This window comes from Lepidochelys kempii, chromosome 21, assembly GCF_965140285.1.
Source record: "Lepidochelys kempii isolate rLepKem1 chromosome 21, rLepKem1.hap1, whole genome shotgun sequence".
Classification (NCBI taxonomy): domain Eukaryota; kingdom Metazoa; phylum Chordata; order Testudines; family Cheloniidae; genus Lepidochelys; species Lepidochelys kempii.
This window is the reverse complement of record NC_136400.1, coordinates 7,741,047-7,755,213: the sequence shown is the minus strand read 5'-3', so window position 1 is coordinate 7,755,213 and position 14,167 is coordinate 7,741,047. Positions and strand designations below refer to the sequence as shown.

Sequence of the window (14,167 nt, the reverse complement as noted above, 5' to 3'; positions counted from 1 at the left end):
ACCCTGGGGGGCCTTGCATTGCCCAGTGACCGTGTGGGGCACAGATCACACCCTGGGGGGCCTTGCATTGCCCAGTGACCGTGTGGGGCACAGATCACACCCTGGGGGGCCTTGCATTGCCCAGTGACCGTGTGGGGCACAGATCACACCCTGGGGGGCCTTGCATTGCACAGTGACCGTGTGGGGCACAGATCACACCCTGGGGGGCCTTGCATTGCCCAGTGACCGTGTGGGGCACAGATCACACCCTGGGGGGCCTTGCATTGCACAGTGACCGTGTGGGGCACAGATCACACCCTGGGGGGCCTTGCATTGCACAGTGACCGTGTGGGGCACAGATCACACCCTGGGGGTGCCCTGCATTGCCCAGTGACCGTGTGGGGCACAGATCACACCCTGGGGGTGCCCTGCATTGCCCAGTGACCGTGTGGGGCACAGATCACACCCTGGGGGGCCTTGCATTGCCCAGTGACCGTGTGGGGCACAGATCACACCCTGGGGGGCCTTGCATTGCACAGTGACCGTGTGGGGCACAGATCACACCCTGGGGGGCCTTGCATTGCACAGTGACCGTGTGGGGCACAGATCACACCCTGGGGGTGCCCTGCATTGCCCAGTGACCGTGTGGGGCACAGATCACACCCTGGGGGTGCCCTGCATTGCCCAGTGACCGTGTGGGGCACAGATCACACCCTGGGGGGCCTTGCATTGCCCAGTGACCGTGTGGGGCACAGATCACACCCTGGGGGGCCTTGCATTGCCCAGTGACCGTGTGGGGCACAGATCACACCCTGGGGGTGCCCTGCATTGCCCAGTGACCGTGTGGGGCACAGATCACACCCTGGGGGGCCTTGCATTGCCCAGTGACCGTGTGGGGCACAGATCACACCCTGGGGGGCCTTGCATTGCCCAGTGACCGTGTGGGGCACAGATCACACCCTGGGGGTGCCCTGCATTGCCCAGTGACCGTGTGGGGCACAGATCAGACCCTGGGGGGCCTTGCATTGCCCAGTGACCGTGTGGGGCACAGATCAGACCCTGGGGGGCCTTGCATTGCCCAGTGACCGTGTGGGGCACAGATCACACCCTGGGGGTGCCCTGCATTGCCCAGTGACCGCGTGGGGCACATATCACACCCTGGGGGGCCTTGCATTGCCCAGTGACCGTGTGGGGCACATATCACACCCTGGGGGGCCTTGCATTGCCCAGTGACCGTGTGGGGCACAGATCACACCCTGGGGGGCCTTGCATTGCCCAGTGACCGTGTGGGGCACAGATCACACCCTGGGGGGCCTTGCATTGCCCAGTGACCGTGTGGGGCACAGATCACACCCTGGGGGGCCTTGCATTGCCCAGTGACCGTGTGGGGCACAGATCACACCCTGGGGGGCCTTGCATTGCACAGTGACCGTGTGGGGCACAGATCACACCCTGGGGGTGCCCTGCATTGCCCAGTGACCGTGTGGGGCACAGATCACACCCTGGGGGGCCTTGCATTGCACAGTGACCATGTGGGGCACAGATCACACCCTGGGGGGCCTTGCATTGCACAGTGACCGTGTGGGGCACAGATCACACCCTGGGGGTGCCTTGCTTTGCCCAGTGGCTGTGAGGACACAGATCCCTGCACATACTGCAGGGCGGGGTGCACTGCTTAAGTTGGGCCCAGTTCTGGTGGTTGCTTTCCTTCCTCCAGCTCGGTTTCTGCCCCAGTGCCCTTGCCCCCTCACGGTCCTCCAGCAGGGCTGGGACACTCCCTCTCCCCCCGCCCCCTCCATCTCTATGGTAGCCGCCTCGCTAGCCGAGCTTCCCCGACGCCTCCTTTCTAGGCCTGGCTTCCGGTGCTCTCTATGGTCTCAGTCCATCCAGGAGGACTCTCCCCACGCAGTCCCTGCGGAAGTGGCCGCGCCGCCATGTTGGCTGGGAGGGGAAGTGGAGGCCTGGACCCCCACTAAGATGGAGGAGAGGAGCCAAGTGGGGGCCTAGGGCCCCCTCAGGCCGAAGGGCGAGCTGGGGCCCATGGAGCAGCGCTAGGGTGAGCCCGGGGACCTGCCTGGAGGGGCGGGGAGGCCCTGAGGCCTGGGCCCTGCCCCCAGCCTGCTGGCTTGGGGGTCAGAGGGCATAGCCTGGGGCGGGGGGCCGAAGGGGTCAGGGCAGCAGGGGGATGTGGAGGCAGCAGGGCAGGGGGCAGTAGGCAGCAGCGTGCGGGGGCAGGCGGGGACATCCGCCTGCGGGGCAGGCCCTGCTGCGGGGATAGGTGCAGGCAGGGGATGCAGGTTGTGGGCAAGGCCAGGGCAGTGGCAGTGGGAGTGGGAGGCAGTGTAGGGGCTGGATTACCTGTCTGGCTGTCAAGACACCTTGCAGAGGGCACTGGCGGGAGCAGAGCCTCGCACAGCTGCTGCTACTGAAAAGTTTTAAAGTTGTGGGCTTTCGCTTTGATGTATTTCTGCTCCACATTGTATGTGTGTTGGGTGGGTGGGTGGGTGTGTGTACGTCCGTCCATTCATGTAAAAGAAAAATCTCCCCTCTGGCCGGACTCATCCTTGTTCCGAGAGCGAGCACATTCATGTTTGGGCTGCCGTGGTTTCGCGTTAGACAGCTGTGGGTGGCACAGTGCTGCTGTTCGACGTTTGTTTTGCAGTGATGATCCACTCAGTGCGACTTCGTAAAAATAGAGCCCGGGCCAGGAGAGCTGCAGTTGTGCCATTCAGAAATTAGTGTGTGTTTCTGAACACTTTTAAAATATTTATACGGTTAGATTCCTTTTCCAGCAATCAGTTTTAGGGAGCTCTGACAGTTGCCTGACGATGCATGGTTTGCTGTTAGCTGATGTTTGCTATACCTGGTCCATCAATAAAAGGAGCACTTGGCAAGTGTTTCTGTGGTTACCGTTTTCTCTTTTTTTCCCTTTTTTCTCCTAAGTTGTCACATGCCTAACAGTTACCTAAAGCATGACTTGGTACCTTTGACAGCCTTTGGAGGAACTGCTGATAGGAGCATGTTACTGCCAGATTAGGAGGGAAAATTAAGGCGGGGGCGCGCGCAGATTTGTACGTCATCGGATGCGCCGTAATTTTGACGTTGGATACTGGCACGCCTGCCCAGAAATGAACGCTGGCAAAAGCCCATCTGTAGTTTAGGAACTAGCCACTCTGCTAAGTGCAACTTAAAAACAAGGAAGCATTTTAGGAAGGGATTAGTAAGGATTTAAAAAATGAGACCGAAAAGCATGCAGTTTCGTAACTATCTTGTAAAGTGTGTGTGTCCGTTTTTAAAGTGTGCTTTTTTGGGCTTCCTGGAGTGTTGTCTATATCTTCCAAAATGATCAACAGAAACAGTTACTGCCAACCTGGTGCCGAGTTTTTGAAAACATGTTATGCTCATCGGGCTTATTTAAAAGCTATATTAAAATGAGCTGTATTGCAAGTGTCTGGTTAATTGTGACTTGGGTTGATGAAGCAGCTCTAAATACATCAGATTGAGTTTAATGGAAGAAAAATGTGAAGTTCAGATCTTTTTCGGAAAGGGAGTTGGGGCAGATAGGAGAGGGAAGTAGGGAGTGTGATGTTAAATGAGGATGAGATCTAGACAGATCTGAAGTCCTTTTTGTATCTGTGAGAGTGAAGTGTTGTTACTATATTGTGTAGATTTTAGGCTAATTTTGTTTGTGCTAGCATTCATTAGTGTTTCAATGTTGTATTACTGGCTGTGCAGCCCCAAGGTCACTGGGTGGCAGGTCAGGACTACTTATCTCTTGAGAACCCTGTGGATTAGGGTTCAAGACCTTTGGTCCCTGATGCCCACCTTGTCTCACTAATATGCTGCCTATAGTGAGTCAAGTTCACTTGTATATTGATAAGCATTTAAACTGCCCATTTGGTGTAGCAGTTGTAGAAATGCTAATGCAGAGATGGTTCCGCTGGCATTTTAGCCTCTTTAGTCTTAGACCTGGTTGGAGCAGGGTTAGACGGTGACTGTCCTGCAATAGAGCTGCCCCGACTGAAGCTGCATGGGTGGAAGTTGAACTTGGGGAATTCTTAGTAAAAATTTCTGGTCTAGACAGCGTGAGTGACCATGTTTTGGAAGTGTGTGTGTGGAGTTAGACTGGCAGACAGATATATAGCAGAGCCTGGTCATAATGAAAGCTGGTATTTCTAGAAGTGGAACAAAGGTATCTATTTGTAGTATGTAAACTTCTGCTCTAATACGCCTGTATCTGCTTACAGTCAAGTTCTCCATGACTTCAGTTTATGGGGATTCCCTTTCCTATGTCACTGCTGCTGGAACATATGTGGTTCTCAGCCTCAGTTGCTTTTTCAGTGTCTATTAAATGACTAGTAGAATGCATCTGGCACAGCACTGGTTACATCAGTTACAAAGCTATACCTGTTAAGATATGTGACGTGTGATACAAATTTAATCACTTTAATATGCACACCTGATAAAAGAGAGACCTATTTTTAAAATCTAGATTTTCTACTCATTTTAAATTTCTGTTTGGAAATCTCAGTGATTATTGAAACATTTTGTATAAGAGATACTATACAAAACAGATCTCCAAATGCTTTAGAGTTATACTGTTATGGTCATAAATAATATGACCTCCTGAGGTCCCTTCCAACCCTGATATTCTATGAATCGCAAAAGGAGAGAAATTAAGAGCCATAGGGCAAGGAAGAAGTGATTTTGGGGACATGTTCCTCTGAGCATCTTTTGAAAGATACTAGAAAAATAACCCCAGAGCAAATAGAAATGTTAATGTCAGGCACAGAAAACCACCTCTATTTTGTAGCTGCAAAAACCCTCAGCTAAAACGTGACTTGTAAAAGTGAAAGAAATGGGGATAATCTTAGCATGCCTTGTTTTCCATCCCCCAAAATGGAGGAAGCATGATGTAGTGTTTAAAGCACAGGACTGTAAGTCAGAGAGACCACTAGTCTGTTCCTGCTTGCTCTGCCACTGACTAGCTGTGTGACCTCTGTCAAGTCAAGTCAGTGGGTCAACATCAATTTAAAAATCACTGTTCACTTGGATGAGAGTGTGGGGGGAAACTATTTACTGTTGTTGCAAGTATGAAGGTTGTGTGGTCTAGTGCAGTGTTTCTCAACTCTTTGATACCAGGGACTGGCTTGCTGCCTTCCTAAACTGGTCAGGGAGATCTCAGGGGCTGGGGCTGGTCCAGCAACCGGTTGTTGAGAAATACTGTCTAGTGGACAGAGCACTGAGCAGGGAGTCAGGACACCTGGGTTCTACTCCCAGCTTGGCCACTTATCTGCCTTATGCTGACAGTGAGCAAGTCACTTCCCCTCTGTGTCTCTTTCCTCCCAACCTTGTCCCTTTGTCTGTTTAGATTGAAAATAGTTCAGGCAGGGACTGTCTTTTTTTTTTTTTGTCTGTACAGCACCTGGCACAATGGGGTTCTGCTCTCAGTTGGGGCTTTTAGAAGCTACTATAAATACGAATAATAACTTCAAAACCATGATCTTGCAACGGCTTCCTGCGAGTGAACCCCTTGCCTATGCAAAAGTTCCACTGACTTCATATATATGTACTTTGTATATATGAAGTTGGGTGTCAAAAGTTATTTTACAGGCTGTAATCAGGGTGTTCTAGGGACGATAGGGACAAGCAAAAATATAGCCTAAATGAGAAACCCATCACCAATTCATATTAAGGTACAGTAATAAATATGATCAATTTCTTCAGCGTATAGATGCCTTTGGTTTAGGACAGAGAAAAAAGCAGATCTTTGCTGATACTACTTGCATAAATTTAGTCCCTACAGGTCCCTGCTTGTCTTGTAGAAGAAGGTGTTCCGAGAATACAGTGGTGGGTGGGTTATACAATCAAAGATTATGGTACCATCTATTTTTTTTTCCCTTTGACTGTCTGAATCCAAATCAGTTTACTAGGATTTCTGTTGTTCATCAAGTAGTGTAGAGACTCAAAGGACTTACAGAAAGTAATCACTCACAGCCCTGTCCTTTCAAAGGGGAAAAAAAAGCCCATTAGGATAGGATTACTGCAAACATGTTTGTCTACAGTAGATTTCTAGATGTATCACCAGTGACAAATACTGTGTCGGTGGTGGTTGATTTAGGAAGATTTGCAGAGCCATTTGCCAGTGCTTCAGTTTTTATTTTTTTTAATTGGAATAATCAACTTGAAAATAAATCTAGATTTCCCTCCTCCCCCCCCCCCCCAAACCGGTTTTGCAATAAAAGAATGTTGCATCATTTTTTGCGAATCTTAATTATTAATTATCAGAGGCGTAGCCGTGTTAGTCTGCATCCACAAAAACAATGACAGGTTTCAGAGTAGCAGCTGTGTTAGTCTGTATTTGCAAAAAGAAAAGGAGTACTAGTGGCACCTTAGAGATTAACCAATTTATTTGAGCATAAGCTTTCGTGAGCTACAGCTCACTTCATTGGATGCATTCAGTGGAAAATAGAGTGAGGAGATTTATATACACACAGAACATATACACACAGAACATGAAAAATGGGTGTTACCCCTCAGACAGAGAGAAACACCTACAAGATCTCTATCAAGCATTCTTACAACTACAGTACCCACCTGCTGAAGTGAAGAAACAAATTGACAGAGCCAGAAGAGTACCCAGAAGTCACCTACTACAGGACAGGCCCAACAAAGATAATAACAGAACGCCACTAGCCATCACCTTCAGCCCCCAACTAAAACTTCTCCAACGCATCATCAAGGATCTACAACCTATCCTGAAGGACGATCCATCACTCTCACAAATCTTGGGAGACAGGCCAGTCCTTGCCTACAGACAGCCCCCCAACCTGAAGCAAATACTCACCAGCAACCGCACACCACACAACAGAGCCACTAACCCAAGAACCTATCCTTGCAACAAAGCCCGTTGCCAACTGTGTCCACATATCTATTCAGGGGATACCATCATAGGGCCTAATCACATCAGCCACACTATCAGAGGCTTGTTCACCTGCACATCTACCAATATGATATATGCCATCATGTGCCAGCAATGCCCCTCTGCCATGTACATTGGTCAGACTGTACAGTCTCTGCATAAAAGAATAAATGGACACAAATCAGATGTCAAGGATTATAACATTCATAAACCAGTCAGAGAACACTTTAGTCTCTCTGGTCACTCGATTACAGACCTAAAGGTCGCAATATTACAACAAAAAACTTCAAAAACAGACTCCAACGAGAGACTGCTGAATTGGAATTAATTTGCAAACTGGATACAATTAACTTAGGCTTGAATAGAGACTGGGAGTGGATGTGTCATTACACAAAGTAAAACTATTTCCCCATGTTTATTCTCCCCCCCTCCCCCACTGTTCCTCAGACATTCCTGTTAACTGCTGGAAATGGCCCACCTTGATTATCACTACAAAAGGTTCCCCTGCCCTTGCTCTCCTGCTGGTAATAGCTCATCTTAAGTGATCACTCTCCTTACAGTGTGTATGATAACACCCATTTTTTCATGTTCTGTGTGTATATAAATCTCACTGTATTTTCCATTGAATGCATCCGATGAAGTGAGCTGTAGCTCATGAAAGCTTATGCTCAAATAAATCGGTTAGTCTCTAAGGTGCCACTAGTACTCCTTTTCTAAAAACAATGAATCCAGTGGCACCTTAAAGACTAATAGATTTATTTATATCCAAATAAATCTGTTAGTCTTTAACGTGCCACCGGACTCCTTGTTGTTTTAATTATTGTTGTCTATCAAAGATTAGCTTTGTTTGGTTCTTTATTGGCAGTCCTTCATGTGTCTTGATAAACTCAAAATTCCTACCATGTGGCAGATATATCATGACTTTAAAAGACTTCTGCAAACGAAGCCCTGACTCCTTAAAGGAGATTTTTTTTTTAAATGGCAGATCTGAATTTACCTTACAGTACTTTAAAAAAAATTAAATCAAATAAGTCTTAAATGCAGTGTCACTGCCTGTGTTACGGTAAGTAATATATTACATAACTTTTTTGCAATAAAATCTGTCTCTTCACGGTTCTTGGAGGAATGTCATAAATCTTCGTCAAAGCAAAGAATAAAAAGCATGCAACTCTAAATGAGAGTAGGACAGCAAAAATTAATTTAAAGTCACATAGGTTATACAAAATGAAAGACCATATTGTTGCATAACTTTATATCAGTGCTGTACCACTTGAAGCCCTTGAGGGTACATTGTGGCTGGGTAGAGTAGAAAAGCTTACCCTCTCTCCTCCAAATGCCTGTAATCTGGTACCATATTCTGCAGTCATCTTACAAAGATGTGTGTACAAGAGCAGATAAAGCAGGGTTTTTAGTGTGTATTAGTACCTTACAGCAAAAGTCTCACCTGCACAGCTAAAATCTATTACTAGAGCCCTGCACGCATACAAATTTTCTGTCTGCATCTGATCCTCAATTTGGCAAAAATGACCCTCTGATATCCGCAAATTGGCAGGGCTTTAGATATAAAGTTTGAATCTGCATCCATTCACAATCCGCAAAAATGGTCCGTGCCTATCTGCATCCACGAATATCTGGGGATTTGCAGGGCTCTATCTATTATGTTGGTAGGGTGGAGTGACAAGTGTTTGGTTTTGTGGACGGCACAGGTTTTAAAATGGTGTTCCTGAATCGGATTCATCAAAATATTATCGGATGGCAAGACATTAAATTTCGAGAGTTTAGGCGTCTTTGCACTTGCAGATAGATGCCTTTCAACCATGGTACTCAGCAGCTGGATGTGAACACTTAAGCACTGACCTAGCATTGTCTACAGGGTTGTGGATTTTTCACACCACTGAACTGGGTCAAGTTAACTTTTTAGTGTAGACCAGGCCAAAGGGTATGTGCCTCCACTGCAGAGTGAGGCTGTGTCTATATGTACAGTCTTGTGAAGACGCTCTATGCCCATTGGTGTTGAAAAAACAAACACAAAAAAACCACCTCTGCGAGCGGCATAAGCTATGTCAGCAGGAGAAGCGTTGAGTATGGACTAGGACTCAGGAGACCAGGTGTGTCTGTGACCTTGGACAGTTGCTTCTTGCTGGTGTCTCCTTCTGTAAAGGATAATAATCCTAACTGTGCCTAAACAGATGGGCTGTCAGAGAGTCTAACTTCATAGCTCCATACATGTCTGAAGGCACCAAAAAAGGGAACAGTCTTCCCATCCCAGGTTTCTTTAGCATCTGTGCAATATAGAACTTGTTTAGAACTTGGGTGTCGTTTGGAGTGAGGGGGATGGGGGCTCCAATGATCTTTGGGGCTCTTTGTTAAGTTGATCCCATCAATTTGAAGGGTGGGCGTTTAATCACTAGCATTTAGTTCTTCCACCCACTGTGTACCTGCCCTTGCTGACTCATGAAGCTGCTATTGTCTGTAAGGCTTTCCAGTGGGGTAAAACTGTGACTGAGCTGTTACTGTCCATTCTGACTCATTAAGAACTTGCCTCAACATGTCACAGAAGACTCTGTGTCTTTGAACAGGCAGGTCACAACAGAAAGAAGAACTGTCTGGGATCTGCAGATGAGCGTGGGAATATTTTATCCTAGCATTCATCTCCCAGTGAGCAAGATTTTTCTAGAGCATCGTGAAGGTGGGGGGAGGGGTGGGAGTGTCACCAGTGCAGATCAGCCTGAGATGGTTAGTGAACAGAAATTGTAAATTTCATAAAAGCAAATTGAAGACATTTTTCTTGGTTGCTGAAGGATTTCTGCCCCACCTGCTCTGAGAAGGCTGCCTGTTCAGCAGCTAGGTTTAACTTACCTAGGAGAGAATTGGTTTTGGATCGCTCAGGTTATTGGCAAACTATAAAACAATTGCATGGGCGGATGCAGTAACTTTAGATTTTTTATGCTACATTTTAGGATGTACATGCGGGGAAGATGGATTTCCTAAAGCTTCTAAGAAACGGAAGTGGTTAAACTCAGGACCTGCTGCTTCTGACTTGCTACTAAACATAACCTTGTTGTTGTTTTAGTTTATACTGTAGACAGCTATTTCACTGCCAAAATGACATCTTCGACCTCTGAACAGTATCCAGCATCTGAGAATGCCTGCAGAATCGCACTTGGACAAGCTAATCAGGTAATCTCCCCTTCCCACTCTACCCTCCCCCTGTCACACACTCTTGGCTTTCCTCTCTCCTTGTTAAAAATAAGGCCAGTGAAGCCATACTAGAGCAGCTTTGACTTCGAGGCATGTGGCCTCTCGTACAGGTTGGAATGAATAGTCTTCCATCTTGTCAGTGGTTTGTGAACATTAACTAGCAGTGCTGCTGGTATGGATGATAAATCGGTAACATTGGACTGACATTTGAAACAGTGGGGGAAAAGTGAGGTGGGTTAAACTGGCCACACAGGAAAGTGCATAATGTTTGTATTTCCAGGCTTCATACCTTATTTAGGCTATGTCTACATTAGCAAGCTTACAGTGGCACAACTGTACCATTGCAGCTATGCTGCTGTAAGATCTCTTGTGTAGCCGCTCAATGTCCACAGGAGAGAGCTCTCCCGTCAACATAATTAATCCACCCTCAACGAGTGGCGGTAGCTATGTCGGCAGGAGCTTCTCCTGCCGACATAGCACCGTGTGCACTAGTGTTTATGCCGGCACAATGTCCCTAACCTCTGTTTGCCAGAAGCTGGGAATGAGCGACGGGGGGATGGATCATTTGATAGTTACCTGTTCTGTTCATTCCCTCTGCGGCACCTGGCACTGGCCACTGTCAGAAGACAGGATACTGGGCTGGATGGACCTTTGGCCTGACCCAGTAGGGTCGTTCTTATAATTTATGTTGCTCAGGGGAGTGGGCTGTTCGTACCTCTGAGCAACATAAGTGGTAGTGTAGACCTAGCCTTACACGGGACCACACAGAGTTCCTTTTTAAAAACTCTGGACTACATGGAACTGTTTAAATTATGCAGTTCCTCAGAATATGAAAAGACACTCATCCGTGTGACCTAGTTTATAAAGCCAATAACATCTCTCTCTCTCTTGGAGCTACCTTGAGTGAACACTGAACATGTGCTGTTCCCCATACCAATCTTTTCCCAGGGCATTGGTGGAATGAGTGCCAATATGTCATAGCCTTACTGCTTTAGGAAAGCTATCCAAAGCCAGCGTGGCCATTCTTTAGCATTGAGTGTGGGAATCTGGAAAACTGGCACTGCATCAACATGTTGGCTGCCAGTCAAAGAGAAAAATCTGCAGTGTGAGTTATGGCGAGAAAAATGCAGTCTACAAACCATGATGAGTGGGTTCTCCAAGACAGAAATGTTTCATTGGTAAGAGCATGTGTCTGGCTGGGGGTGGGGAGTGTAAAATTAAAAGGCTCTGAAGGGACTCAAACTCCCCTATTTACTTAATTTATAAATGGTAAAATCCATCTGAGTCCCATGCAGAATTGATTAACATCCTTCTTTATTCAGCTCATTCTACTGAAAAAATTGTAAATAAATAAGCAGACTTTGATGTTAGTACAGAAATATTGGCTGCCTACACCCATTATCTTGGGGAATATGGAATGAACGAACATTCTCGTCTCCAATTTGGCTTCATTGTGGTAGCTAAGGTGCTATTTTAAATATTCAAATTAATTTAGGCAATTTTTTTTAAACACAGAAAGGGGAGGGTGAGGAGATAGTTATTTAAAATGAAGAAAAATCCATGCCAGTGGTCTTTAGCTTGGAGAAGTAAAACTGTCTTGTACTTGCATTAATTGTGCTCATAAGAATATTGTATATATACTGGCACACGCTTTTACTTTCATTGAGCTTAATTTGTTATGTCCTAGCAAAATGGCTGGTGTTGGAAAGAAGAATTGTGGCATGAGTTTGGACATTCCTTGCTCCGTTTGATTTGGTCTTAAAAGATGAAAGGTTTTTTTAAGAGTGAATTTAGCAATGATAAGGATGTGGGAGTAGATAGCTCAGATTAGTTTAAGGCGAAGATAAATACATTCTTAGAATTTGAAAACAGTGTGCACAATAGGATGAATTCCTGCCTGAGTATTGTCTGGCAGCTGAGTTCTTGACCAATTAGTTGGTGACAGATAATAAAGCTCCTCTTACCTCAGGCAGGAGCTTGGTGGTTCCAACTCTCCCTGGAGGCTAGGGTGTAGAATTTTGAGTTGTCCTCTTCCCCCTCCTTTCAGGAACCGAGGGCTTTTTGCAATTGCATGTATATAGGGAGAGATCTGAGCTATCTAGACACAGCTGAGCCCACCTTTGCTGGAGAGAAGATATAAAGGGCCAGGTTTCAGAGTAGCAGCCATGTTAGTCTGTATTAGCAAAAAGAAAAGGCGTACTTGTGGCACCTTAGAGACTAACCAATTTATTTGAGCATAAGCTTTCGTGAGCTACAGCTCACTTCATCGGATGCATGAAGTGAGCTGTAGCTCACGAAAGCTTAGGCTCAAATAAATTGGTTAGTCTCTAAGGTGCCACAGGTACACCTTTTCTTTTTATAAAGGGCCAGTTACAGCAGGAAAGAGGTTCAGAGGCGTGCTTCAATAGAACAAGCCTCTGATAAGTGTTCTGAGAACAGTAAAGAGTGTTGTGTACAAAAACCCTTCCCACCACACGGCCAGCGGAAGCATCTCGCTGCTTGTATTCTAACCAGTGAATGATCTCTTACCCATCCGTAATGTGGAATAGAGCATGTGTGTACAGTGTGTACGGAGAGCTCATACCTACTTCTATATGCTTATGGAATAGCAAGATGCCACTAATGAATGGACTGGACTGGATCATTGGTTCTCTTAATCCATAAATCCTGTTTTCTTTCAAAAATAACATTAGCCTGACAGAATCATTGCTTCCAGTGATTTATTTGAGCAGAAATAATTAGAAATAATTAGGCCAGGCTAGAAAAAGCTGTTCCCTGCCACTGCTTTTCAGAACTTTTGTTTTTCCAGCCTTACGGAGCAATTTCAGAAGTGGCAGGTGAAATTGTCCACAGTCTTCTAAAGACTTCACTCGTAGTTGCTGTAGCATTATTGTAGCCCTAATTGGGTTTTGTTAGCGCTGAAATGAGAAGGGGACAGGGAGAAGAAAGCTCTGACAGACAGAGCTAAAATTGTGAAAGCTGCAGCTTACATGCTGAAGGCCAGGTTCTGAGTGCAAATACGTTGCCACTGTCTCCCTGAACACACAGATGATGTTTTCTTTGGAGATGCAGCAATATGTAGTGTTTATCCAACATCAGGATTTTGTCCTAAAGTTAATCAATGTATGTTCAGAAAAATGCCACTGCTTTTGCATATATCCCTCCCAAAACACGCCATCCCCTCTGGCCTGCTGGTATTAAGTCCTGAAGGATGCAAGAGGCAAATGGGGGAAAGGTTTAATGTAGCAATATTGATTGTATTTTTAAAACACCGTAACATTCAGCTACTAATTTGAGCAATCAGGCTGGGGCACCTCGATGGTTTTGTGGAGAACGATACTGGTCTATGCCGTGGCATATCTCCCTAGGATGTTACTCTTTCAGGATTTGTGCGGATGGACTTGAGTAGGGCAGTTGGGGACTGATAACTATTTAAAACTTGCCACTGCTTTTTTCTGTAACATTCGTACTACATTAGCTGTCTCGTCTGCTATTGAGATTTGCTCAGGTGTATAGTGTGGAAGTAACCAAAGGGAAACTACCATGAAGTTGCTTCATGTTCACACTTCTTGTGTGAGTGTGTGCCCATGACCAGAGAGCCCCACTACAAGACCTATTAATACAAAATTCATAACTCTGGTGAGAGATTGGGTGGAAGTTTGGGGTCCATGGGGAGTGCAGGATCAGTCCTTTAATGCTACTTAAAATAAACTTTTATATGCTGCATCCTCTTCTTGTAATTTTTTTCTCTATTCACAAGTTTTTAATAGCCAAACATCACCTATGGGCTGTGCAGAAGGGACCTATTCTGTTCTTCCTATTCAGTGAGCCAGATTTAAACCCGGTCTAATTGAAGTTAGTGGTGTGGCCATTGCATTATCCCTCACATGTCTAGCTAGTCAGCCTCTAGGATTCCCCTCACCTATGGACTAATTATCCAGTCCTTGCTCGCATGACCAATCCCATGCAAGTTAATGGCACAGTGCAGATGACTAAGGTCTGCCGGATTGGGCCTCCTACTTTGCTGGCTGTGCTCATCTTGTATTAGGATCAATATGGTAGAGA

The 14,167-nt window shown here is 46.1% G+C and overlaps 1 protein-coding gene across 4 annotated transcripts in view; it reads left to right on the top strand.

The window, feature by feature from the left end:
• Positions 1 to 1,869: 1,869 nt before the first annotated feature.
• MDM4 (MDM4 regulator of p53) overlaps positions 1,870 to 14,167 on the top strand; it is a 34,133-nt gene continuing 21,835 nt past the window's right edge. For 2 of the 4 annotated variants that reach the window (XM_073320264.1, XM_073320263.1), the window contains exons 1-2: positions 1,870 to 2,035; positions 9,975 to 10,081. In XM_073320264.1, the coding sequence (XP_073176365.1) occupies positions 10,007 to 10,081 (75 nt within the window). In that variant the 5' untranslated portion in view covers positions 1,870 to 2,035; positions 9,975 to 10,006. The remainder of the gene's footprint in view (positions 2,036 to 9,974; positions 10,082 to 14,167) is intronic. The other 2 variants (XM_073320261.2, XM_073320262.2) reach the window with 2 other exon arrangements.